Source organism: Oreochromis niloticus, linkage group LG10 (assembly GCF_001858045.2).
Source record: "Oreochromis niloticus isolate F11D_XX linkage group LG10, O_niloticus_UMD_NMBU, whole genome shotgun sequence".
Taxonomy (NCBI): domain Eukaryota; kingdom Metazoa; phylum Chordata; class Actinopteri; order Cichliformes; family Cichlidae; genus Oreochromis; species Oreochromis niloticus.
Genome location: NC_031975.2, coordinates 24,010,888 through 24,038,874, shown reverse-complemented (window position 1 = coordinate 24,038,874; position 27,987 = coordinate 24,010,888). Strand labels below are relative to the sequence as shown.

At 39.0% G+C, this 27,987-nt stretch overlaps 1 protein-coding gene across 5 annotated transcripts; it reads right to left on the bottom strand.

Annotated features, from left to right (window-relative positions):
* Positions 1 to 180: 180 nt before the first annotated feature.
* ttc3 (tetratricopeptide repeat domain 3) lies at positions 181 to 27,852 on the bottom strand. Of its 5 annotated transcripts, XM_005456155.4 has the most exons (47): positions 27,726 to 27,852; positions 25,555 to 25,625; positions 25,423 to 25,459; positions 22,802 to 22,958; positions 22,632 to 22,713; positions 22,483 to 22,536; positions 22,049 to 22,181; positions 21,799 to 21,884; positions 20,310 to 20,404; positions 19,744 to 19,806; positions 17,736 to 17,790; positions 16,851 to 17,040; positions 16,619 to 16,643; positions 16,480 to 16,540; positions 15,733 to 15,757; positions 14,817 to 14,877; positions 14,564 to 14,651; positions 14,336 to 14,488; positions 13,459 to 13,539; positions 13,112 to 13,221; positions 12,889 to 13,015; positions 12,690 to 12,812; positions 12,497 to 12,598; positions 12,295 to 12,387; positions 12,142 to 12,206; positions 11,226 to 11,356; positions 11,110 to 11,113; positions 10,793 to 11,016; positions 10,398 to 10,673; positions 10,274 to 10,317; positions 8,425 to 8,481; positions 8,255 to 8,334; positions 8,019 to 8,174; positions 7,325 to 7,922; positions 7,148 to 7,216; positions 6,548 to 6,691; positions 6,309 to 6,448; positions 6,133 to 6,201; positions 5,947 to 6,043; positions 5,620 to 5,723; positions 4,882 to 4,966; positions 4,260 to 4,373; positions 3,588 to 3,805; positions 3,355 to 3,469; positions 2,267 to 2,398; positions 1,830 to 1,922; positions 181 to 844 (listed from the first exon to the last, which is right to left on the bottom strand). In XM_005456155.4, exons 2-47 carry the CDS (start codon positions 25,612 to 25,614, stop codon positions 734 to 736), a joined length of 5,187 nt encoding a protein of 1,728 aa, XP_005456212.1. In that variant the 5' UTR covers positions 25,615 to 25,625; positions 27,726 to 27,852; the 3' UTR covers positions 181 to 733. The 5 variants fall into 5 exon arrangements, with proteins under 5 accessions (XP_005456212.1, XP_005456211.1, XP_025766631.1 ...); XM_005456154.4 differs by having other exon boundaries at positions 10,793 to 11,113; XM_025910846.1 differs by lacking the exons at positions 22,049 to 22,181; positions 22,483 to 22,536; positions 22,632 to 22,713; ... (2 more) ...; positions 25,555 to 25,625; positions 27,726 to 27,852 and having other exon boundaries at positions 10,793 to 11,113; positions 20,310 to 20,430; positions 21,799 to 21,882.
* Between the last annotated feature and the right edge of the window lie 135 nt (positions 27,853 to 27,987).

Below are 27,987 nucleotides of genomic sequence, written 5' to 3'. Positions count from 1 at the left end.
TTTTAAGGATGTGCAGCATCACAGGGACTGTTCTTTCAAGACCTGGCGGTTTAGAAGTCCAGCTGACATCGAATCAGCTGCAGCTCTGTGGGTCTAGTCCTGAAAACCTCAGAGCTGCAGCAGAAAAGTGAAAGTCATCTGAGAGTACAGCTTGATTAAATGAGTCAGTCAGAATACAAGTGGGTTTTGTAACTTTAATATTTTTTTCAGTACAGCTAATGCTTCACCTCTGAAGTCAGAGCATCTCTGACTCTAAACCAACACTTTCCTCTTGTTTTATTTCCAGAAGTCACATAAGAAAGACATAACCAGCAGTTGGTTAGCACAGCTTAGCATGAAGATAAAAATAAATAGGTTTAAAAAACAAACAAACAAAAAAAAAAAAACATTCACCCTAGTAGCTGCTCTGAAGCTCACAGATGAAGACTTGTTTCATCAAGTCTGAAAGCGGCACATTGTGGATTTACTGGGACTTCTGCAGCCGCTCATTCACCAGCTGCAGGAGTCTCAGCAGCTGTCCACAAATCTAAAATAACCCTTATTTTATGGCAAATTTAGCCACCATAAAATAACCCCGAGCACCAACACAGAACAGTTATTTCTTTTAATTACATGAAACCTTTCATTTAAAAAAAAAAGAAAAGTCAAAAGCCTTTTTAGATTTTGATGCAATAAGAAAAGCAAAAAGATAAAAGCGTACACATGAGGAGTGAGTGGAAGCGATGTTAAGACTTCATGGAGCTGGGCGTCTGCGGCCAGTCAGCATGGGGAAATCTTCTGGCAGCAGGGCGTGAGTCCTGCAGGTTGGACAGGTGCTCTGCTCCTTCAGCCACGACCTGATGCACTGAACACAGACAACACAGCGCTTTAAAGCCTGAAACTAGAGCAGACACCACATCTGACTGGATGCTTTTCACTAAAAATCCAGTGTGTGGTGTTAACGCTTCCTTCCGTTTCCTAGGCCTTTTTATAAATAAAACCAAACCAAGCTTAGGTCGTATTACACTGTGCGGCCACAACATTACAACCAATAGGTGAAGTAAAACTCATGCAGTTTGCATGATTTAGCAGCAGCCCTCTTTCTTTGCAGGTTAATATCCCAGCGCCTGTGCAGAACATGGTTACACCCTCCTCTAGTTGCCTTCTTTTCCTTGACCTCACTAAAAAATGATGTGGAGGAAAATTCCTCAGGGCTAGGAAAAGAAGCACAGTGCTTCTCCACTCAGACACAAGACTCCTCAATACTTCAGATGTTGTTGAGAATGTCCTGAAGATGGACTACAACAACTTTCATAGGCTACATGAGTGAAAATATTAGTTAATTACCAACGTCTGGATTTTAAATAAACAGGAATAAACAGACTATAAAGAGAAATGACATGTTGCTTATCCAGCTTGTAACCCTGCCTCTATTCAGGCTTAATTGATGATAACCCCAAAGTTGGCTCTACTGCAAAGGATTTAACTAATGCCGACTAACTAATGACAAACCTTAAAATTCACTTTAACAGATTTTTATATGTAAATAATCTTTTAAAACAAGGAAATAACTTGATAAGAAGATGCATTATGCTCATAGTTAACCTTTGGGTTTGACGTGCTGTAGCCAGCTGTGTGTCCTCTGCTAAAGGAGGCAATAAAGGAAGCACCGAGGCACCTTACCTTTTTCTAAACACTAAGGAAAATAGCTCCTGTTGTGGCTGCCAAACTAATGCTGTGTTACAAATCTCTGCAAGCAAAACTCAACTATTTATCTGCTGCCATATTTTGCACCTTGCTTGTTCCACACCTTAGACCGTTTGCCGTGAGTCTCTGGTATTGCTGCTCACCTCATTGTGGAAGCTGTGTCTGCACTCCAGCACGCAGGTGTCGTCCGGGCTCATTTCGTCATGACAGATGATGCAGGGATCCTCCATGTTCAGCTGCAATCGACACGCACAGTCAGGCCCTGCTAAACAGCGCTCACCCAACCCTACCAATGCTGCACATACCAGGCTGCCGGCAGGCAAAAGTGTATTAATTCACAAATGAAACTAGTTCTCAGTAAATGCACTCCTTTTGTTTGAGGTTTGCTCAAAGGAATCGATTTTTTCAAAGTAAATTTGAAGATTTACTGGTCACTAGAAATGAGTTACAACTCTGATCAAGGCTTATAACAGCTCTGCAAGTCAACAGCAGAAAAACAACACTAACAGTGAAATGATGGAAATGTGCAGCTTTGAGTCAAACTTGAACACCAGTACTAAATGATGATTTCTGGACTCACAGCGTTGGAACTTCTGACTCTCTGTTGTCCGATTGGCTGCCACACCGGTGCTGGGCTTATCAACGGAGGGGTAGCACACTGAGCTGGACTCCCACGACCCAGAACGCTGGATCTAGCTGAGTTAAGCCTCTCCTGAGAGGAAGAAATGAAGTCAAATAGTTAAGAAAATACTCAAAGTCTCCACAAATCCTGGTATCCGTCACCTGAGACAGGACCTGTGTGATAAAGTAGACTGCAATATGCTTCTTAACTGGTTAGTTTTAAATAGAGACCAATGGTGTAACAGCTCCTGATGATTTTACTTCTGTAGGCAAGTCCAGTTTTATGCTTTTCTGCTTAAGTGGCTTAACCAATAAAATAAGTCTTGGGTGTGGCTCAGGGCCTCCTCCCGGTAGGACATGCTCAGTACACCTCACTGAAGAGGAGGCCTAGTCAGATACCAAACCACCCTAACTTGATCCTTTGGATGTTGAGAGAAGCTTCAGAGAAGCCCGTTTCAGCTGCTTCTATCAGCAATTTCATTTCTTGATCAGAGCTCGTGATCAAAGGTGATGGTAAGAACGTAGCTCAGCAGTTTTGCTTTCAAACTCATCTCTGTCTTTATTGTGTTGCTTCACTAATGGCAATAACCCCCTCACTTGTGAACAAACACTCTGAGATGCCTTAACTCATCCCTGACGTGGAGTGAGTGGGCCACCCTCTTCTGGCTAAGAACCATGACCTCAGAGTTGGAGGTGGTAATTCTCATTCCTGATGCATCACACTCGATTAGGTAACCAAAAATAACTGAAATTATACTATTATTCAGCTCTCCTCTTGTGTTGTGTTCCTTCATTTGCCAGAAGCTGTTATGCTTACATCGGTCAGAACAGACCAACAATTCTGAGATGCTAGTCTTTCTATCAGGGCATCACGATGGTCCAAATATACCATCGGTTTAGACAACACTCAGATCAGTCCATAATTAAACAGATATGGTGTAGTCTGAACCCAGTATTAGCACCATCTCCCCATTTGAGCTTCCACCAAGTCTGTTTCACCAGGAATCTCACTGCAAACCCTTAAAACCACTTTAAGAATGTGTCTACCTGATGGTCCAGGATCAGCTGGGTCACTCCTCCGACTACATCCTGTAAAGTCATGCTGCTAAAACTTCCACCGCTGGATGTACGCAGCTCCTGAACAAACCTCATCAACTCCGACCTGAGCAAACAAACACAGTTAATACATTTTATTATGTGGGTTTGAACACTATGGTCTAAATGTGAGTCTGCAGCAGGAGGATGTCACTTTTCTTTTTAAACAGCTGCTTCAGTGTTACCTTGTATAGTCAGGGAACATGGTGGACAGCGTCTCCATGGCTTTGCCGAACACTGTGTTGTGCTGCGGAGGCTCCGCTGTCCTGATTGGATGTTTGTGCTGAGAGGGCGGGGCCGGTGCCTCAGCCGCAAGGGGAGCAGAGTGGTGGATGGGTGGAGGAGTGCCGCGTGAGGCCTGAGCTGAAGACTGAAGAGTAAACTCTTTGGCTGCTGCAGAGAGCTGCAACATTCACACAGAAGAGCAGGAAGAGTGTTACAAGTGTGCTAACAGAGAGATCCTGATCAGGACGTTCGGTCCTTTATCCTGTTCACCATCTGACTGTTAGCTGAACGTGTAATAAATATGAAGTAAAAGGAAGCAAACTATTTTTGACTTCTATTTGATACACAAAAGCTAAAGAGAATTTATAATAAATGAAGAATAAATGAACATAAATATATAAATAAATATATATGTGCATATGTATGCATGTGTGCTTGAGTCATTGATTACACAACTGATGTTAACTAATAATTGTGGCCTTTTTTATGAGCTACTTGGTCGAAACACCAAAGCAACTGCTGCAAAGCTGCTCATGTGATCAGCCCAAGTTATTGACATAAAGCTCAGCTGAGTGTGTAATTTTTTTTTTATATCCTAGAGAGAAAGCTCTGAGTGCTGTGAGTAAACTAACTTTTTGTACTGGTTTTACTGGAGCAGCTGCAGGTTCAGGATGGCTGTTGACCGGATGCAGCTCAGTGACTCGCCTGCCGGTCTTCACCTGATCCATCTGATCCTGGTACTGCCGCTGTGGACCACGTGCAGACAAAATGTCACAACAGGCTTTGAAAGCTTTATAAATCATCTCCACGTGCACATTTAAATCCATGCAGAGCCTCTCATAAACACGCAGACGGTCAAATGATATCAGATTATGTATATTTTAAAGGCAGACTGACTGTGCGTGGTTTTATTTTATCAGGCTGTTCTGGAGAGCGTCATAAGGTGTGGGATGTCATTATGGTAACAGTGATCTCTCCACACAGGTAAAATATAAGCTGCTGCGTTTAATTCAGTCCACCCATAGAGGTGATGGGCAGGACTGAAGACCTCTCAAGCAATGTCAAACAATGACAGCTAAACATTTGACGGAGACATTTTTTTTTTTTTTAAATGACTGTATGAGGCCTGAGTTTGATATCGCAGTGGAGGATTTGTAGCAGCTATATGCAAAATCTTTATCGAGTCGATCTTACACCTGCGCCACAAACATACGTCTGAATCCATTGTTAATGTGATCTGAAGGGTTCTTGTACCTCGGCAGTGGAGATTCTCTTTTCCACTTCTTTGATCTTGTCTCTGCAGCTGTTTCTTGCTGCTTCCAGGTCTTGATTTGGGAATCTGCAAAGAAGTCAGATATCACACATAAGCCTGAAAACATCTGAGCTATGTCCGGTCCATTCCAACATCAACACCGGCCACTGGGAATATTCACATTCCCAAAGCACCAAGACCTTAATAAGATTCAGCTCACTGAGGCAGAGCCAACCACTCTCCACTGGCTCAGTAAAAGGAGGTGTAGAAGGAGCGCATACCAGGCTGGCATGCAGTCTGGTCTTATGGCACCAGACATAACCCTACCTCACTCCAGTGCTTTAAAGAAAATCCATTTAGTTTGAACAGGAACAAATTCCCATCCTTTTTAACTCACATCACTCCTGCTAAAAGCTTCATAAAGAAATTTTAAAAAGTAATTTTCATCTGGTGCGTGCAAAAAATAAAGAGGTAAACTTTATTATTTAAGGAGTGCTGCAGACTTAATTTATTTTTGCAAACACTATCTTTAAACACAATATAGTATAGTCCTTTTGTTACTTTACTTAATTACATGCACTGTTTGAGCAGATTTTACCAACCGTCTTGCTACAGATTACTTTTGGTACTTTAAAAAAAGCAAAAGCACTTCAACGTTTTGAAGCAAACTCAGGCTGTTGTGAGACATTAGTTCAGTTTCTTAAATGACTAGGGTGACATGTACTCTTTCCTGCTCTTACCTGTGTAGCGCTTCGTCCAGTTTGTTCAGCAAAGCCTTGGCGTCTGCCAGCTCTTTGTAGAGGCCATGCAAGCTCTGATCACGACTGCTCTCGATTAGCGACAGCTGGTGAAGCAACACAAGGCTGGGTTAAAGGACGGGTCGTCATTATTTCAAGTCAGTTTTTGAGTCAACAACACGCCCAAAAAACCTCTACCAGCGATAAATAACATGATATTAAAATAAACATTTCTTGTTACTAAAGCAGTGGAAACATGGAGCTGTGAAGGACTCGAAAAACATCAACATATCTAGTCAGAAATAAGAGATATCAAAGTGTAGGCAATACCTGAGCTGTGTGAGACCTCCTGGTGGTCGAGCTAATCAAGGCTTTACATCGTTTGATCTCATCCTCCAGACTCATCTTTTCAGCTGCTAACTGATTACTGGAGGGGAAAAAATGTGAGAGAGAGAATCTTAAAAAAAGAAAAAAGAAAAAGAAACTTTCAATTTAAGTTTCACTGTCCTGTCTTACCTCAGCTCTAAGAAATCATTCAGCTTGGCTTCATAGCTGGTTTTCTTCTCCTGGATGCTTTGGGCAAGTCTACAAATAAAAATAAAAAAGACCACAAAATTGAAGAAATTTAGAGATTAATGTAAGAGCAGCCACGACAAAGACACAATGATTTAAGATAAGATTTAAAGTCTTACCTCCCTTGTTGCTCCAACAGCTCTTCTATCTCCTGCTTTAGAGACCTCAGTGCTTCCTGATTGGCTTTCTTCTCCTTCTGGTCCTTCTTCACCTCCTCCTCTAGCTTCTGCTGGAACAGCGTCAGCTCTTTATTGGTGACCTTGACGAGAGAGAAAATATTAATTAAAATGCAGACATGATAAGTTTCAGCTAATCACATTTATAAATGTCAAATGTATTGAAATTAAAACTGCATTACTTGAATATTGGCTGTGATCTTCTGCACTTCCTCCTGTAGTAAAATGACGTCTTCTCTCTCGCCTACGTTTACTTTGTTATTTGTCATTTTCTTGATCTGCTGCTCCAGCGACCTGTTGCTCTTCTCCTGCTTGTTGATGTCACCCTGGAGAAAATGTGAACAGTAAACGACAACTTACTGTAAATACTGAAGCAACGCTAGTAAATCTTCATATTTTACACTGAATCCATGCAAGTACAGCGACTTATAGTCTCTCTCAGTGGGAGACTGGAACGGATGTTAAGCACTTATAATTTGTGCAGTAGATAAGACTACTACTACTGCTAATTAAATTTACTCACAGTATAATTATTTCTTTGTTTTCTGTAACAACTGTCTTGTTTTCTAGTGTACTTACCTTTAAATATTTGTATATTATTATTTATAAATATACCTCAAAATTACATTTAATTACAGGGGATTTACGCTCTTAGTCGCAGGCCATATTATAAAGTGTTACTGAATATTCTAAGCTTCAGTAAATAAAACTCCACTTACAAAATACTTGCTATGAATCACATTGCTGGAGGCTTCCCTTTTATGGGAAAATCTGTGACTGACCTGGGATTTCTCAAAGCCCTCATGAAGCTCCGTATTCACCGCTACACTCCTCATGGCCTCCTGGCACGTCTGAGGCCACAGCAAACACAGCATTTCAGACAGACACATAACATTGTGCATTTATGTACATATTCCATTTAGTTAACTAAAAGAAACAAATGAGGTGTTGGTGTTGACCTGCACTGCTGCATGGCTTGCATGGCTCAAAAAGATCTCATTGGTTGTCACCGACGTCCCTAAAGTTGCATTAGTTTCCCAAACTCCAGGGTTAAACTCAGATGGATCAAGATACAGCTCCTCGTAGCCATTGGGTAAAAAGTTAGTGTCTGGCTCGTGATCATCACCGTTACTCCAAGCAAAGTAGGACCCAATCTCTGTCTGGTATAGGGGCTGAAAACTAGATGGATAAGGATTTGGGAGCACTGGATAGCCTTCAGTCTGTGCAGATGAATAGTCATGCATATAGCTTGTGAAACTAGTTTCATCGCCTGTATACAAAAAAGGAGATTCAGAGTTATTGTCCAGATCAACTATTTCGTCGAGATCGTCCAGGCTGGCTCCACGTTCAGTCTGCTGCAGGGACACGGCATGCTTCGCCAGGCCAATACACCTCCCGATCTTTATGAAACGAAGGGAGTCGAGGAGGAACGGCTCGAAGCCCCCAGCTGCTTCGATCTTTTGCTTAGCTTCAGAAGGGAAATTTTCAAGTTCACCCACCAGCAGAGGGTCTTCAGCTACCAGGGGGCCATGCTCGTCCAAGATCTGAGCAAAGTAGCTGCAGGGGGAGAGAGACAGTCCAAATATAACTTGCACTTACATATGCTCACATAAGAAAGTGTAAGCGTAACCTCTTTAATGTGTTTCCACTTACTCATACAAACTCTCTTTTGTTGAGTCAGGGTTGTTGTCCAAAATTTGTTTATAGTGACTTCTGCGTCTCCTGCTGTCATACTGATCCTCGAATTCCGCCACTTGGTCTCGAAGGTGGCTCGGCACAGTGAACGAATCGAGCGTGTCAAGGAATGATCTGTAGACAGAAAGCTTGATGTTACCAACAAGTTTCAGCTAAAACTGCGTCTGCATGTCCATGAAGGCAAGGGAACTTACAAAGAATCATCTTCAAAAAACTCCTGGTCCCACTCATCCCTTGGATTAACACCTCTCATCCCAGACAAAACAATAACACCCTGAGAGGAAAACGAGGAAGAAACATTTTAGTGTGACGCTGCATAAATTAATTGCTCTTACATGCAACAACTAATATGGCAACCTCTGACCTTTGGCTCTTTCTGTTTCTTTTTCCGGCCTCGACTCTTAGCTTTGATAGGAGAATTCTGAAAGAAGAACAAGTCTGATGAGCATAAAACTAAAACTCCAGTTTAGTGTTGTCTACTCCATGTTTTGTTACTGAGAAAAATTAGTTCACTTTAAAAGAATTAGTTTGACATTTGAGGAAATTATTTGTGTGGACAAACCAAGTTGAAGGTTTCAGCAAATACTTTCAATAAAGTGCTTTATTTACCTCTTTAAAAGCAGCATTTACCTCTGACCAGGTAAATACTACATTATACTACTACAAAATTGCCCCCGATTCAATTCAGTTTTATATATTCAAAACCGAATGTCATCAACAGGCGCCTCATGACACTATATATTGTAAGATAAAGACCCCACAATAAACCCCAAAAATCAGACGACACCCTATGAGCAACCAGTTGGCAACAGAGGGAAGGAAAAACTCCCTTTTAATAGGAAGAAACCTCTGGCAGAATCAGGCTCAGGGAGGGGCGGCCATCTGCCATGTACAAAAGGAGGGAAGGGAGATGGGACAAAAGGCACATTGTGGCAGTCATTACTCACCCCGTGCCTCCAATTGAGTGTGTGTGATAGTTAGAAAGCACTCAAAGGTTTAGAAAAGAAAAAGTTTATATTACCGTAGTTTTCGGGTCATAAGCCGCTACTTTTTTCCCACACTATGAACACTGCGGCTTATACTGACGTGCGGCTAATGCATACTTTTTTTTCACACGGCCAAAAACATTTTGCCTGGTAACAGTAGACCATTAAAATTGATAAGTAGTATATATACGGTATATATTTTTACCAGTTGTTAAGAGACGTTGTAATGTTGTTTGTGCACTGTTCTGTAAAAAAACCATAAGCAACGTAATTTGTGTGTTACCGATACGTACGTATACTTAAAGGCAGCCGTGTTACAGGCGCTGTTCGAGGAAAAAAAGCATTTGCAGTATGTATTTTTGTAGGTTACCATAACGTTTATGTTACCATGTTTATGTTACCTTACGGATTAAATTAAACGTTAAAAATCCTCACGTGTAATATTTCTGTGTAAATATCTCATATTACAAGTGAAACGCATACGGCTTAAAATCCGGTGCGGCCTGTACAAGTACAAAATTGATTTTCTTTCTACAATTAGAGCATGCGGCTTTTAATCAGGTGCGCTCTGTTGTCCGGGATTTACGGTCATGTGTGCATGAATGGGTAGATGAGGCTTGTGGCGAAAAGTGCAAATGTTTTCCCCTCCCTGAGCCTGGTAGTGCCAGAGGTTTCTTCCTTCTAAAAGGGAGTTTTTCCTTCCCACTCTCTCCAAGTGCTTGTTCACAGTGGGTCATCTGACCTTTGGGGTTTTCTCTCTGTTATCGTAGAGTCTTTACCTATATTATATGAAGCATCTTAAGGTAAATGTTGTTGTGCTTTGGCGCATTATAAACAAAACTGAAGTGTGCATCATGTAAAGCTTCTTTAATGAAGCACAAGATTAAAAATCTGGAGCTAGAAATAAGCTTAATACGTCCACTTTAAAGATCTTTGAGGTAAAAACGTGTAAGTTGAATACAGCAATGTGTTATTCTGCTGTGTGACCCAGTTATGATGTGAAGAGATTTTTTTCTTAAATGAAACAAAGCATGGATTTGGGTAATTGCTCCACCCCTGCTATGATATTGAATAATAACCCAAATCAGAAATCATCAATGCAAAAATGCCCTAAAAATATCGTTTTAGTGCTCTCCCGACCACCAGTGTATTTCTGAAAACGTCAAACTAATCCTTTAAGTTTATAGAGGTATAGTCAAATATATTTTAGATTTCCAAAAACCTTACATTTTGACTTTCATCTGACTTTTTTAAGACCGAACAATGCCCATCTGAAAAACAAACAAAATAAAATCATGAAGTAAAATGAAGGCTCTTCCGATCAAAAGTTAGTCGAGCTCAAAATACGTACCCAACATATCAAAATATTCATCCAGAATAGCGTGGCAGGAGACATACTCATCCCTATGCTCGTCCATAGTCCAGATAAAGAGTCTCATGTCATGTGGCGGGGCCTGTTTAAGGTATTCAGTCACAGTTAAGCCAATGCTCGAAAATAACTCCGGGCTCGTGCCCAACTTCTCTATAATCATATCCTGCAAAGGTCCAAATTTTAGCAGAAGAGACAAGTCCAGTTGCTCCAAGCGTCCTGCGTAGCGTTCAATGAAGCTCTGGGCAGCATTCAGACCTGCAGCAGAAACAGTAATCCATTTAACAGTATGAATACCTAAAACAGCCACTTGTAATGCAACAGAAACTCTTCTGACACATATTTCAGAGTATCAGGTTAAGTCGAAAAACACCAACCTCCATCATTGAGCCGGTGCGCCCAATTGCTGAGTTTGGGATTTATGTTCACACATCGACTGAGCTCCTGGATAAATACACGAGCCCAAACCCGGTTCTTCCTCTCCAGCAGCAGCTCAACAACTTGTCCTAAAGTCTCTAGCTGCTCCTGCTGCCAGTTCAGCATCCTTCCAGCTAGCTGGTTCCCCCTAGCAAAGTCCAGCTCTAACCAGGGTTTCAGACTGCTGAAGAGAACAGAAATATGGAGGCCATTATCCCCCCTCAGAAGCTCCACGTTCTGGTTGATCTGCAGAAGAACCCGATCTCTGTACACTAACCAGACTGAAACAAGGGAAACAGACAAAAGGTGAATCAACAAGTGTTGGGGTTGAGAGTTACATTCTAACTAAAGGAAACCTTTTTAACAAAGTTTTAACAAAGCTACAGGAGGCACCTTTCTGCTGACTCGGAGCTGCCGAGTCTTGCTGCTGTTGCAGAATCTGCTTATCCTCCTTATCCTGAAAAGACACTTTATGCTGCTTCCTCCTTAGCTTGTGCTCCTCCTTTGATTTTAACTTCTTCAGACTGAAAAACAGCAAGAAAAAGTACAGATTTTCAGAAAGCAGCTGCACGTGAATGTGAATCATAAAACTAAGGTCATGGTTCGATCCCCAGGTTCTCCAGTCTGCTTGTTGAAGTATTCTAGGAAAGAGAATCAGCTCTGAGTAGTCCCTGATGCATTCACTCGAATTTCATTGTGCGTGTGAACATCAGGCCGGGCGTTAAACACAAAATAATAAAAATACTGGTAGTGGCCAGTGTTCACTGAGACTCGAACTTGTCCACGATTTTTAATATACACACCTAACTCCTACACTGCCCTCTCTCCATCATTGGCTGTCGCTCACACTTTGTAGCTGAGCCGTTTGAAATAGAAGAGCTCTGCAGATACTGTGACGCAAGTTTTAAGCATGTCAGAAAACATTAGAGACCTGTGTGGCTTCTTCAACTGAACGAGCATCTTTGGCATTCATTGCAATTAGAGTGTTTAAAAGCCCTTACTGGTCAGGGAAATCTTTGAGCTTGGCTTTAAGTGAACTGCCTGTACACACATGCAGATGAGTCAGCTGCTTGCAGGTGTGAGACGGACACACTGTCACTTTATAAATTCAAGAGGGAGTTATTTTCAGTAAACCGGGTCCCTACTACAGCCAAAACAGCTGCTGATACTAAAGTATAAGCAAGAGTGCGAAATAACCAGAACCTCTAGCTGGTAATTATTAGCTAGCAGCTACATGGTTGTTAATTTTTTCTTAAAGTTTCCAGTAACACAAACATCCAGGATGAACTGTGTGTAACTTCAGCCTCACCTTGTACATTTCTGATTCACCTTTGGCTTCTTCACAGTCTGTGGTTTGGGGATTGCAGCTTCAAACTGAAAAGACAAAATAACTCAAGTCAACAACTCTGTGACTCATGACCAGAGTTTCTACTCCACCCCTCAAAGACCTTTCACCTCTCACCTTACACTTCACCACGCCCGTCGGACAAAAGATTGTTATACTACAGATCTGACCGATGCAGTCTGGAGTCAAACAAGCTTCTTGCAGCAAATCCTGCAACACAAAAACAAGTCGGTCTGTTCACAGCTGGAAATTGTAGCTTCATGATAACAAGAAAGCAACAGAATACACAGAAGGATGATGTAACAAGGTCTAAAATTACCTTTTCGCTCTTTTCTGAGAAGGCTGACGCTTTCAGGGTCTTCCAACATGTGACGTGATATTCAACTGTGCAGTCCTCACAGCAGCATATACGAATAAAGCCCTTCATAAAGTAGAAAAAACATTATGGTCTCTATCTTTTATTTCTTTCCTTTTGTTTTTAAACTGTGAAAAATTGACTGGATGCTGTTTACTTTAAAATCTGGGTCAGTAAAGTAGATTTCAGCTTTCACTGGGCAAAGACATTTGTCAAGGCGACAAATGGCATCAGGTAGGGGAGGAAACTTGCACAACTCTATAGCATTTTCCAGAATTTCCTAAAAAGAAAGAAAACATGAGCAATGCTTGATTCACATCACACATTTGTTAAAATATAAAACACCTGAGACTCACCTTGAAATAATCTGGCTCTGTTTCTTTGACAATCTCTTTTGTTAAAGGCCAGGTGAGTTTACCAGGTGTTATTTGATTCTTGACCATCTGCAGGGAATCTAAAAACTGCTCCAGAGCTACTGCAAACCTGTCAGAAGCAGAAGAATCCACACATTGTACAGTTTGAAAATGCAAAAGTCAAAATCTATGACAAAACTGCTGTTAACTGATGTTATTTGCGTACCTGTTCTCTCTGAGATACAGCTTGCCAACGGCGTAGTAAACTAGACACTGAAACGTCCTCTCGTCGTAGGATTTGATCTTCTCCAGCAGTTTTTCTGCTTCTGTCAGTTCCTACATACGAACAACAACCACATATAAAGTGAATGCAACAAAGTTCACCTTGTTCCACTTTGCTACTGAAAATATTTCCTGCCTTAACTGCTTTTTAAAAAAAATATATATAACAGAACTTCTTTTTACAACAAGGATGTACGCTGACTTAGCTGTAGTCCCTGGTGCAGAATGGTGCTTCTGCCAAAAAATAAAAAAAAATAAAATAAAATTTGACCACTTTTGCTTAAAGCTTACCTCCGGCCGGCCGATCTGTATCAGGGCTGACGCATGGCCAAACAGTAACAACAGCTCATCTATTTTTGAAAGTCCAAGTTCCTGAGAAGAAGAAGAAAGGAAATTAATCATTCTGCTGAAAGTGTAAATCATCTAAAAGGATTAACATTAAAACCTTTACTTAGGGCTTCAAAAGTAATTGTTCGTACAGCTTAGGGGAGCAGAAACTTAGTTTTTTTCCTCACAAGAAGAGTTTAATAATCTCACAGGTTCCTACTGGGGTTTTTTTCCCCTTCTTAAATAGTGTATAATGAAAAGTGAGAGGAAGCATGGTAGAAGAGGAAGGAAGTGACTCGCAAGAATAGGCTCCCTGCTCTAAATCAGCAATTAACCACAGTGAAAAACTCACTGGATCAAGATCTGAGAAGCTCGACCTAATTTCAAATAGAAACTTTTTATTTTGGATCCCAATTTTAAATTAAAAAATAAAATAAAAAATGTCATTTATTATCCTCAATTTACACCTTACATCTTAGGCCAGATCTTACAATTTTTCTGACTTTTACAAAGACAAAAATATTTCTCAAAGTTTTCTGCAAGATTTTATTTACGGTGGTTCTCTTTTCTTTTTTCAAATCTTGCACTTTGACGGACTTTGGTCTGTATGTGCGTATGAAGAGTGCTATGTAAATAAAGCCAAATAATCCAGTTAAGTTTCGTTTCAGTGTTATGTCATCATATCTAGAAAGGATCAGTGTAGTGTGAGAGATGTGGAAAAGACAAAAATTTGTACACAACACTGCAAATCTGCAGACAAACTAAAAGTACTGACACATTTTTTTGTATTTGGAGTTCATGGAGGATTCATACGTTTAGCCACATTAAGAACTAATATTACCTTGGGTGTTACAGTTTCCAGTAAGGTCAGCGCCCTGCTGAAGGCCTGCTCTGCGTTGCGGGTACGGAGGTCAGCCATTGCAGTGTGAGCATCTTCCACCAAAGATCTGAACTCTTTCAATCTGTCGGCTTTACCATCAACCACTACCTGGCTCTGAACAGAGGACAGCCACTTTATGTAATGGTACTGCTGATGACTTTGAAGCAGTGCTAAATGTGAGAAACATACCTGTTTCCCAGGATGACTGGTTTTGTTCTTTGATTTCTTCTTTGCTGTGGCGCTGGACTCTCCCTTTTCACTCTTCGAAAGCGGCTCACTACAGAACACAAAAGTTTTAGTCAGTTTTAAATTAAGCTTAAACATTTCCCCTGCTGAAGTTGTTTTTCTGTGTTTGACAGTACTGTCCAATGGAGCCAAAGTTTGTGGTAGAAAAGCAGAGACATAGTTTTTATGGGTTATTAATAGCAGTGTTTTCACCAACCTTTTAGGTGGTTTAAAGTCTTTACTGTTGCCGTTCTTCTGTGCAGTCCTTTCAGTTTTTCCTTGGGAGAGAATATCAGAGTTTAAAGTGGACCTTTTCTGCTTTTTCCTCATGTCCTGTCTTATACGCACACACTCTTACAAAGTTCATATTAAAACATACACAAAATTCTAACTAAGGACATCAGTGTATATACAAGTAATCTCTGTGATCCCTAGAGCTCAGTGCCTCAGACTGCTTTAAACTGACAGGGACAGAAATGGAGTCAAGCAGTTTGTTTCAGCCAGAATATGGACTGAGTGGCTGCAGCAAGGCCCAGTTTATGTTAAATAAGGAATATATTCAATTGTTACTCAAGTAAAGCCAAATCCGATTTCTGATCCTCCTAAGAGGAAGCAAAGTTTCACCTCGATTTACTCATGTGAATGCAGTTATGTTTGAGCAGCTGAGTAACAGCCACCAAGACAAGAAGAGATAACTATATTCCAGATATCAAAACATTTATAAAAGTGACCAAAAGGTCCTGTAACTTTCTTCACTTTTCTCCAGGTTTTTTTTTTTAAAGCCAAGTTGAGCCAGCTGCCCTCGAACACCATCAAAAAGGCCTCAATTTCTGATTGTGAGTGCTGTCAGGAGTTAATCAACAGAATATGTCAGAATCACAGCTGATGGGTTTCACTGATTTGGAAAAAAAAAAAAAAAAAAAAAAAAAAAATTAATAATATCTGAATTCACAGCAACTGCAAATTAGCCTCAATTTGCATCACTTCATGGACATCGTATACATTCATGTCATGTGGCAATTTAACAATAAACTTCAAAATAAGCCTCAGAGCCTCAAAGGGGTAACTTTAGATACTGGAAAGTGCAACTATGTGATGAGAGATAAAACCCAAAAGGATGAAAACACACTTACTTGTCTGCTTGTCCATGTTTACTACCTGTCCACACACAAATAAAATATCAACTCTAAAATTAAGCAACAAAACATGAGTCATAGTTTTAAAATGTGACAAAACTAAAGCTGCAAATTTTCATCATCTGAATGTTCTTTTAAAACCACCACAATTAAAATTTAAATAGATACCAAAGAATATCTATAGCTGAAGATCATGAGACCATAGTAATAAATACATAAACAATTAAAAATATGAATAAAAGGACTTAATAATCAATGCTAGAATGAAAAAAAGAAATAAACAGAACACTAAAATAACGAACTGCAAGAAAAAACAAAATCAAGGTCAACTTAAATATAAATGCTTAAAACAAAAACTTAATTCAAAGAAAAACAAAAACATTACAAATATGACTGTTACTCATTTTCTTTCTTGCCACTTCCTTTTCTTTCACATGTAAGCTCTTCTTATTAAAATATTAATAATTTGACATTTCCCCTTTTATCTTTGACCGACAGACCTAAAACTAAAGCTTTATGATTACAAAATACAGAAAAAAAAAAAAAAGAACCTGAATTAAGGTTTTGTTTAGCATTTTGGATTGGATTATCAGAATTACTATTAATCATTTATCAATTAAACCACTCTATTAAAGATTTCATTCACTTAATATTTCGACAAAAATACTTAAAAATCTTATTCTTACCTATCAAACGAATTTATTATTCTGCTTTACTGACAACTGCAAATGATGCGTTACAAACCTTTGGGGACGTGGCAGCTGGATGACTCTTATGTGATGGTGTCACGAGGCCGAGTCTTAAACTGCAAAGAAAAAATAAAAGTGCATGAAACAAGAATTTTACTAGTGGTTATTACCAAGTGCACAAAGCACATACATACCTTTGACCTTGCTCTAGTGGTCCAGCTGAAATCAGAGCACAGAAATCAAAATCAAAAATCAAAAATCAAAATCAGTTTGAGTTTGGAGGGATATGACAGATTATTTTTCCACTACAACCAATAACAGGATCTAAATTGGAAGGTAAAAAGTGGAAACATTCAACAACAAAACAAAAAAAGAAATAACCCTTTACCGTTAGCCACTTTAAGAAGACAGGGTTTTTAAGTTTACCTGAGACATATCCTCGAGGTGGGCCTGGATGTGGCATTGGATGTGGTGTTGTGTATTTGCATAACTGTGCTTCCAGATCTTTGACTCCCTCGTGGTCATCTTTACAGAGCATCTGGGCCAACTTGTTTGCTTTGATTGCCATTTCATAGTGTCCCAAGGAGAACAAGGCCTCACAGTAACGGTAGTGACCCTGCACAAAAACAAGAAAGATGATTTCCTCATTCACAGCAGCTGTTTGCTCACACAGTTCACATAATAATGATCAGTGTGAACCAGCTAAATAAACATTTTCTATGTTTCTTTCCATTTGCTGTTCAGATACCGTACTGTACACTAAAGCTAAACACAAAGTTACAAGCATGGTGGTGGCAGCATAATGCTCTGGGGCTGTTTTGCTGGTACATTGCACAAAGTGGATGGAATAATGAAGCCGGATGACTACTTCCAAATTCTTCCACTTCACCTCAAATTAGCAGCTAGATGTTTGAAACTTGGACACAGCTGGGTGTTCCAGCAGGACAATGTTCCCAAACACACATCAAAACTGGTTTTGGAATGGATAAAGCAGGCTAACATTAAGCTTCTGGGAATGGAAGCTTAAGACCACCTCTTACAAAGAGAGGTGGTCAAATACCCAGTCAGGATTATGCTATGCGCTTGTTGATGGCTACTAAAGGCATCTGGTCACAGTGCAAATTGCAAAAACAAAACTAATCCAAGGAAAAGTCATCAAAATCTGTTGTGACACAGACTTGAGTCTACCCTGATAACAGAAACTCAGCAGAAATGAAAGCAACAGGGGAGCAGAAATTTATTTTACTACCATCCACACCAATGCCCACGATCAACTCAGAACATTACAAAGATTATAAAAGAGACAAATACCTTTGCCCACACGGGTTTAATCAAAGTGGCACGTTTTCCATCGCCGACCGCTTTTCTGAAAAGTAAAAATAAGAAGTTTGGATCGAAAGATCCACGAGCTTGTGACTTGCTCTGTTCACAAAAACAGTCAGCAGTAAAACACACCTCAGAATGGGTGTGACATAGTTTTACGACAATCACAGGTGCAAAGTGAAAGCATTTATGATAAGTTGTTTTCAGTAAGTTTCTTCTGACGAACACAGAGAAGAGGATCAAATGTGGAGAGGTTAAAGCTCAAGTAACGTTGGTTTTACATGAAACAACTTGTTTTAACAAATCTGACGGATGAGTTTCTGCGTGTGGTTGTTATGCGTAAGTGCTTCCAACACTTGCTTTTTGCAGTATCAGATAAGGGTAATAATGTCCTCGTGTATTTGAACTAGATGGCAAAGCTTTTAGTACATGTCTGTTTTTCTTATTTGCTGAGAATAAATTGAAAGTTTAGGTCACTTCTGTCTTGGTTGAAGACAAAAGTGACGTCCTACACAAAGAAAGTTGGTATTAAAACATTTGGCAGCCTAACAGCTTTTAAAAAAGGCCAGTTTCAGTTAAATATTGACTTTAGATCAAGCACAGATTAATTATATCAATAGGATAACAGCACTGTGTTGACATATTTGGTTTTAAATTCACTTTATTCCATAGCTATGAGACACTAGGGGTTGGCGATACAGCCTCACAATCATAAGATAATATTTCAAAGAAATTTGTAATTATATTTATGACAACATAGGGGAAAAACTCTGAACAGCATTTTGATCCATTACTGCACCGAGAAAGAAACAATATTTATTAATGAAGAAGTATTGAAAGGCATTTTCTATTCTTTTTCAATGAGCTAACGTCTCTGATGACACACCCTAATTCAAATTGTGTACAAGAAACAATAGTAGCAACTTTGAGCACAACTCAAATATAAACACCGAAGCAACCTAGGTTGTGTTTCCACAGGACATTTTCATTTAAAGCGTTTACTACCTTAACAACAACAATTAAATTAACTTTACCTTGTAACTTCTCTGAAGCCTGCACAGTAGCGTCACATAAGACAATTGAAACTGATGAACATTGTCTACCTAGGATGTTGTGGCTGCGTAAACCGTTTCCTGTCATGTGGAACGATGACACCAGCCAATGCTCCAGCAATGCTCAGCCCAGTCATTTGTTTACTTTGGTCTTACATCATCAGCTGCTCGCATCTCCTCCTCAGCTGCTATCACAGCCTGGTTCTACCTCAAGTGGTGAAACATTTGAGGCATTGCTAAATCATTCTATCCTAAAATTACAGTTTGATATCACTTAAAACTATATCACTGTTATGGCAGATAGCTTAACAGAGGCCTGATCTAAACCAGACATTTATGTGTTTATATCTATGATAGCCACTAATGAGGTTCAGAGAATAGGGTGCCAGGTAGGCTAGAAAGTACACAAAGACACAAAGATTAACAGGAAACATACAGTGCTTAACAAACCTATTAGGCCACTCGCCATAAAAATAAAAGAACCAAATATATTAGAAATGAACCAAATTCATATTTTTATAACCAAATTTGAGCCGGAGCACTGGATATCTCTGAGAAGTCAGAAATTAATCAAGCAAAACATTCAACCACTAAAACTATTTTTCTGTTCAGGGATGTAAGTGAGCAATTAAGAAAAAAGTACAAAAGATGTGTTTTAATATTTTCTCAGCTTTTTTGTTAAACAGAAAATTTAAAAAAAAAAAGATGAAAAAACATTATGTTTTAGCATTAATAATAAGATTTTGACTAATGAGACTGCGCACACTTGTTGATTAACTACTACAGAAATATAAAAATTACCAATGCTGTTAATTTAGGGCAGCTGTGAGTTAAAATTTACAACCTTACATTGGGTGATGGTATAATAAATTTATTAAGCATTGCATTTTCTGCTCTTTATCAAACAAAACGGTGGTAAGTGCTCCAGAATGAGTGGTACTTACAGATATTTCTTACACCTGATAAAGGATAGGGCTCGGTTTCCATAAAGTTTGTGATTGTCAGGGCTGGGAAGAGAAATAAATTCATTTCAACTACAAAAGGCACAACTTTACTTTTTAGTGGACAGATATGTAGAACGTGTTTTTTGACATATTTCCATGGATTAAATACACTCAGAGACAAACAACATATTTAGGCTGTATTAAGAAATGTACAGCAACAGTCACATGGGCTTAGAAGCCGGCCAACAACACCCTGGCAACCAGTGGTTGCTAGGGTGGGGGAAAAAGTGCATTCCCAAACTGGTTGGACAGTGGTAACTGGAGGTCACAAGGTAAAAATTTGTGTCAACAGCCAGCAACCAGTAACCAGTAACCATTCACCAACCAGTCAAGGCGAATATACATTTTTCCCTAGAAACCGGGGGTTGCCGGGGCTCACTGAACAGTCTCTTGGCATATGTGACCGACACCTTATCCATCTCATTATGATGGTGCTGCAGTGTATCACAGTTGTCATAAGGTAAAGGCATGGCACTAAAATTTAATGTCAGAGAAGTATTACTTACTAATATTCGATGGCTTTAGAATAATACTTCACCGCTTCTTCATATTGTTGTTTCTCAAAGTGCTCATTTCCTTTCGTCTTCATCTCTTCACTTTTCTGGGGGAGGAATATATTTATTTCCACTGGCGGTAGAGAAATGCATTCAAACACAGGAAGGAAAAATTAAAAATTAAAAATTAAAAAAACAAAAACAAAAAACAAAACAGCATTAAATCTATTGAGGAAGCACTTTAAAGTTATTGAGCGTCTGAGGTTGTTTTCAAGCATGTTACAGCAAGTAGACTGCCTGCTGGCTCTACTATGAAGCAGGACTTGCAAGGTCACGCCAGGGCATGCATGCAGCACATTGGTGTGCTGTATGAAATAAGTTCGATATAACCAGGCTTTATTTCTGTTAGCTGACTGTTAGCTTGACAAAAGTTAAAATCCCAGTCAGAGGTAATGAATATCCAGATAGTGGTTTTCAATATTTCTATGTTAACCAAGTTTCAGTTTCAGATTAGCTTTAATTCACTTTCAGTTTATTTTTAAGCTTTTTTTATTATTGTATCCAATCAAAATATTTTGATGTTTTACTTGCTATGCGTCAATATGATCAACATTCATTGTGTTTAAATTTATAAACTTGGAATAATTATGTGCCTTTATGTCCATGTTCGAACATGGATACTTATCTTTAATGTGTAGCTTTTATTCAAACTGTGAAGCATTCTGATACTTTTCAAAACACCATAAAGGTGGAGTTAGAAACCCTGTTAAACTATTACTACTCCCACTAATTTTTTAAACAGTGACTCACTCATGACTGTAAAAATTTAACAACGTCAGAAATCTCCTCAGTAGCAGCAGCTAAACAGGCCCAAAAGAAGTGGGGCAGGGAGAGAGGGTAGAAGTGACCATGACCTGGGAATTTATAGTCTGACCATCAATGGGTTTTAATCTGGGTTTCAAGTCATTTTGCCCATTGTGCTCTCTGGTTCTCCTTTTGTTGGTTTGCAAAAAAATATCCTTGATATTCCAAACCTGTCACCTCTCCTGGTAAACACTGTCAAAGTATCAGAAGCCTCTTTATCATTAGTACCTAAACAGCTCAACTCTACTCGTTCTTGGTCATTATAGCAACGCAACCGAAAATCCCATGACGTCATCTGTATGAGATACAAGTAGCAATGGAGGATGTCGAATCGATGGTATAAATACTGGTTAGCTTGTGTTGTTTTTTTTATCCATGTCTCTCGTGGCCGGGTTTCAAAAGCTCTGATGACTCATTTAGTGACGTTATTGATTGCCCAGTCAGTGGCTTGCAGTCTGTTGACATCACATTTCCAGATTGAGCCATCTTCCTTGGAACCTCGGCGCAAAAAGGTACTCAAAAAGTACCTGGTACCAAGTACTACCACTTAATGGAAAACCCTAAAAAGCGAGTCCAGTCGAGCTGAGCAGGCACCAGTGGAAAACAAGACTATGAGAAACAGTGTGGTGGCTCTTACCTCAACATAAAAGTCCAACGGTCGAGCCATCAACTCGTTCATCCTCCTATCTGGGCTGCTACCCATGTCCTGAATAAGCCTGGCATCTGAACAAAAGACAAGTATCAGCTTTTAAGTCAAAGAAAATTATCAACAAACGAGTTCACCATTTAGAAAAGGAAAAAAAAACTAACTATCACAGACTCAACACATAAAGATAGCCACAGGAATTACTAGAGCTGAGCACTCAAAAGTAGATACTGTGTCTTACACTCTGTGAAGATGAAGTGGAGAGCTGTGAAGCAGGTGTGTCCGGAGTTGAGCTCAGTCATTCGCTTTTGTATATCAGGTTCTCCTGTTCGCAGCAACCAGCGAAACGCATCATCCAAGACCTCTGCACTGCGCTGGTTTCAAACAAAGTCAACACACCATCATTCATAAGCACTATTTGTATAACTGCATTATATTTTTACCCATTTTGGACAAAATAACAGAAAATACACTGCACGTGCACAGCGTCAAGTAATCAGGTGAAACCTGCTACCAAAAATACATTTTCGGTGAATAACTCTGACTTTTGACATTCACATGTCAGAAACCAAATGAAAAACTGGTCACTTTTTGGAGCAGTTTCATATATTTATTTTTAAAATCACCCGACAAACTTCCAATATCAATAATTACAATAATTTTTTCCAAACTTACCAAGTTAAGCCTGTTGCTAAGTAGAACAATATGTTTTGACTCATTCCTTTTTACCTGGGAGAGAGAACAAACAAGCAGCTGTTAGAAAGAAAATGAGACTTACAGACTTACAATCTTATCTCTGTGTCTGACTGACACATTTAACTTACAAATCCTCTCTCCAAGGCCCTGAAGATCGTTTCTACTATTTCTATTCTTCTTATGTGCTTTAGATTTATATCGTTGTTTTCACTGAAAAGAGACCATTACACATTTTATTAACAGTTTAAACACTGATGATGAAGCGGTATTAACTCCAGGTAATTATAACTGTGCTTACTTTGCGCTGATTAGACCTATTTCAATAGCCCAGTGAACAGTAACACACTCATCACGCTGCAGCAGAGTGGGAAGCCAGAAGGAACAAATTTTCATCCTCTGCACTGCTTCTCTTTTGATGTCAACAGGGATATCATACCATCGGTTAAAAATGTCCTCTGGAAACAAAAACATGGAGAAAACAAAGTGTTGAGTGATGGCAAACAGAAGATGGCACATTATAGGATCATTATTCTATCTGTTCGTTTTAAAAAAGGAAAATAAAACATTAAAAAAATGTTTTTGGTGATTATTACTATTTTTGAACAACTAAACTCAATAAAAACAATTACTTGGCTGTTAAATCCAGTCACAACTAATGCATATAAGAGGAGTTTGTAACCAAATAATCCACATTTCACAAGTTTGCACTTTTCATAAAATCACCCACTTGTCTTATGAAACATATTGTGCAATATGAGAAAACATCGCTTTACTTTAGCCTTTTAATAGCATCATCATCAATCATCAATAGCAGACTCACTCTACAAAAGTAGTGAGAAAAAAAAAAGAACTCAGAAAAGTACATGTAACAAAATATATATTATTTAAGCTTCCCTTATCATTCTTATTGTTACATTTGTACTGAAGACACTGCTTTATACAGTCATATCGATAAATCTTTGGACAAAAACTCGATTTTTGTCATTTTGCCTCTGAGCACCATCGCTGTGGATCAAGCAATCAAGATGTGACTGAAGTGCAGACTTTCACCTTTATTTGGGGGGGGGTGTCACAAAAGTATTGCATTCATTTTGATTATCACAGGCTCAAAATTACTTGAACAAACTTTCATTTTAATATTTGTTGTTTTCAGTACTTCTGTGAAATTCCTTTGCAGTCTGTGACTGCCTGAAGTCTATAAAACACCTTCACTGAGCTGGTGATTGTTTTCTGGCTCTCTGTGGCTTCGGAAACTGAAAAGCTCCTCTGTTGAGCTGAGATCAGGTGACTAACTTGGCCAGTAAAGAATATCCAATTTCTTTTCCTTGAGAGACTCATGGGTTGCTTTTGCAGTATGTTTTGGGTCATTACCCATTTGGACTGTGAAGCGCTTCCAATCATTTTTACAGCATTTCTCTGAATCTGACCTAAGAGTACAGCCCGGTAATGCTACTTCTATCAGTAGTCACATCATCACACACACTCGTGACTTATTTCCACTGGCAGTCATACGTGGTCATAACATAACACTGTGTCCATAATGTTCAGATCAAGAGGTGTTTCTCTTCTTTTGCGTACTCTCTAATTTTCCCATCATTTTGGTACAGGCTCATCCTGGTTTCTACTGTCTTTTTTCTACTTAGTCTGACATGAAACAATGGAGGAACGAGCTTCACCTGGCCATGGAAATGGTTAAAAAAAATCAAAGGACTTTTGAACCTCTGACAATTGAGGTCTGTGTACTACAAAACAAAAAATGAAAACCATAGCTCCTAAAAAATTAATTCTAATCTGCACTTCAATCGCGATTGATTTAAAATCCACTGTGGTGGTGTAGAGGCAAAATAGACCTACTACTACATTTCCTCCTACTGCTTCCTCAAATTAAAAGCTTTTACATGGTGAACATCTGGGCCGGAAGGCTTTTATAGTGAAATAGTATCAGAATTGAAGACTACAAGACCAACAGTGCTTTAAACATGCAGAGCGAGGACTCAATGGGGCGCTACATGACGCAAAGTTTTGGCATCTCGCCCTCAGTTTGAGTCATCCACCCACATCAGTTAGACAGCTGTCCTGATAGCATCTCCTATCTTATCCTAGATAAATAAACGGGTGCAAACTGTAACAGCTGCATCAGGGTATATCATTTCAGGGTATATCACATCACTTCTCTATCTGAGAAAACATTGTTTCTATAGGCCTCCAAATCTTTCTATGAAAAACTGAGGTGGTCAGGTTGGATGAATTTGCTTTATTCCGCAGTCATCAAAGGGAGACTCCTACAAATGCATATCAGTAAGGGTCAGTGTAAAATCACCTGTATTCATTCTTTTCACTGAAAAAACTAACATAGTCTCTCTTTAGTAAACAGCACCTTTTTAACGCCCAAAGAGGCTCTGTGCAGCTGCAGACCAAAGATGTAACCCTTGCTCTAAGATCAAAGCAATATGTAAGTGAGTCTAAAAAAATATAAGTATGTATGTATAATATCATGTATAATATCATTGCTTATTCATTAGCAATGATATTATACATTTGAGTTATTGTATAAGGTGTCATTCAAAAGGGTTGCTCAACATTAAATGTGTTAAATTACTGATTGTATATGACATGAAAGAACACAGTTATTATCCGATTATTATGATGACCCAGTATGTAACATTAACTCTAGAACACCAATTTGCAGTTCTGAAACATTACCACTAACGTCACGTATAATTTACTTGATAAAACACACTTCCCATAAAAGTATATTAAATTACAACAATACATGGCAAATTAAATTACTCTTATTTCCCCATGTACATTGTTTTTTTTCTTTTTGTGACAATGAAAATCATGAGGGTGAAAAAAATAAATCACTCAACATTAGTATTATAGGGTTAATTCCTCATAACTGTTTGGGCAGCTTCTTACCTGATGGACGAAAGGTGATGACCGTATCTTCCATTTTCTGAGTGACCAAACGGAGGAAAAATGTTAATCAGTGACATAAAGGAAAGACAAATAAAGTAAGTAAATCATTTTATTAAAAGATTTTTAACTCACCAAAGGTACTCTGGTGCTGCCCAAGACACCATTGTCAGAATCAGAGTCGGAATCTGACATTTTGTTCAGCTCTGCAAAAACATTCACATCAATTACCAAAGCCAATTTTACAGTACATGGTTAAAAGATGTAAATGAATGTCTCCTGATGATTTGAATTTATTTCAGTGAATGCAAATCAACAAGCAGAAGCTTCTGTCTATATTACAGTGAAACTACAACACAACTGATCATAGAAGAGAAAATCTAGTTCAATTTATTGATGCTTGGCTCCACCTCTCTGCAATTGCATTTTCAAACTGTTTAGATATGATGTGAAAAAAAGCTCTAAAAAAAAAAATCTATCACACCATAACCTGCAATCTCACTGAATGTCATGCTTTTTGTTCTGTTCTCTGTTAAGATAATCCCACACTGTGTCAATATGGTTCGGGCTCTGGGGAGGCCAAACTGCCAGACTGATAGTGTTTCACTTTGTGGTTTTCTATCCAGGTATATTTTTACCGCACTGGCAGTGTGTTTGGGATCACTGTCATACTGAAAAATAAAACCATTGCCAATCAGTTGTTTTCCAGGACACGACTTTCAGATATTCTTCATCCGCTATAGACATTTTTTTTAGGCTTGCCACTTCTTATTCCACTAGTTAAGTTTTCTCAAATCTTTTCAAGGACACACTGCACATTATACAGTGATACATCTAGTTTTCAGATAACAGCTCTTTGAGAATCACCTTTTTGCTGCAAAAAAGTATTATTTTGTGCCTATCAAACTGTGTTTGACATAGATTCAGATGAGGTTATTCCATCTTCAATCATCATTGGCTTTCTGCTTCACAATTTCTAAATTGTCCAAACTTTATGGTCCAAAGACTGGACATATATCAAATACTTTTTTGAAGAATGGTCATCTCAAAAATCAATCAGAACCTGTAATTTGGGACAGACAAAAAAAAAAAAAAAATCTCTAGCATTGATTAGTTAAAATCTGAAGATAGATTGAAGCCATCATGTAACGTCCCAAATTTGTATACACAATGAGATACAAATTTCACCGCAATTGTTAAATAATGTCCACAGTTTGGAATATAAAAATTGAAAAGTGTTGTAAAAAATTTGATTTAAGATGCAACTTTTGCCTGTTAGTTGTCAGTTACATGTAGACATAACACTGCTTCGTCCCTAGGTCTTTTTTCTTTATGCTTTAATGATTCATAGGGCAGTGTTCTATGATTTAGCAAACAAACAACAACAAAAAATACTGGACTGAATACGAGTGAAAAAATAATCCAAAGAAAAACCTGGAAAACTGCTGCTCAAGACAACTTTAAAAATAAAAAGTCTGGTTACCTGCAAAATATAAAGGAATGAGCGGTGGCTCAAGACTTTTTGACAATATTGTACTGTCTCTACCGCCATCCCTGGCTGAGTTTGTCATTTGTTTGCTCAATAAGGTTTTAAACACCACACCCACACATACAATTGACAGTGTTATCCAGCAGAACCAGCCCAGATACGCCCAGACCTCCTCGTGCAGTTCCTTCTTCTCTCAAGGCTTAATTTTTTACACAACTTGGGAACATACTGAGCACCAAACTGCAGTTTCCCCAACATCCAGTGACCGGGTGTGGTGAACTAGTCTTCCATCATAGCAAGGCCATTACGTAGGGAGCGGGCATGTAAGACACCTGAAAATCATGAGGTGATGCCCAATATACATGCAGGCAACCCTGGATACAGTCTGAGTTATTACTAGAGATGCTTGAAGCTCATGGCCCCCCGACCTAAAAGAAAAAAGATGGAGGACTGTCCTACTAGCTGAAACCTAATCTCACAGGAATTTGCCCCAATAACAATGTTAGCACTGTAGCCTATGAGCTAACCCTACGTAGTGGCTTACAGAGCCATGCTAAACGGCTGGAAGCGGAAATATAACACAATGCAGTAAAGATAAGCAACCTTAGCTTTAGCTTACACACACTTTCTAACGACGTGGCAAACATTAAGGACTGTTCAACAACGTTTTTACACTTTTTCTCCTACTTTGTCTTAGCGCGACGCCTCACAGCATCAGCCTCAGCAAGCCTCGTAGTGTAGCTGAGTGTTGTTTTTTACTGGGGGCGAAATCAAATAATACGGACAAATAACAAACAGCAGAAAGTCAAACACGTACCTTATGATAACTGCTATATGGATGCTTCACAGTAACCCTCGTTGCTCCAGTTCATGCTAGTGTACGGAAATGAAGGCGCGGTTAACACACGCATGCGTCAAAGTAGGCGGATCCCGTGAATGAATTGCGTAAATTTCCTGCAATAAACATTTTTATTATTTCAGGGTTTGTTTGTTTTTTTCTTGATTTGGTGAAAGAGTTTACGAAATTAAATATAATTATTTTAAAAATATTTTTTGGGAATAAAATACCTGTTAGGGAA

Coding starts and splice junctions, on each gene's coding strand:
- ttc3 (XM_005456154.4), bottom strand. CDS start 25,614: ATGTCAGATTCCGACTCTGATTCTGACAATGGTGTCTTGGGCAGCACC. Junction 13,540..14,335: donor TGGAAACTGTAACACCCAAG/GTAATATTAGTT, acceptor TCTTCTTCTCAG/GAACTTGGACTTTCAAAAAT. Junction 4,374..4,881: donor AGAGAATCTCCACTGCCGAG/GTACAAGAACCC, acceptor CGTGGTCCACAG/CGGCAGTACCAGGATCAGAT.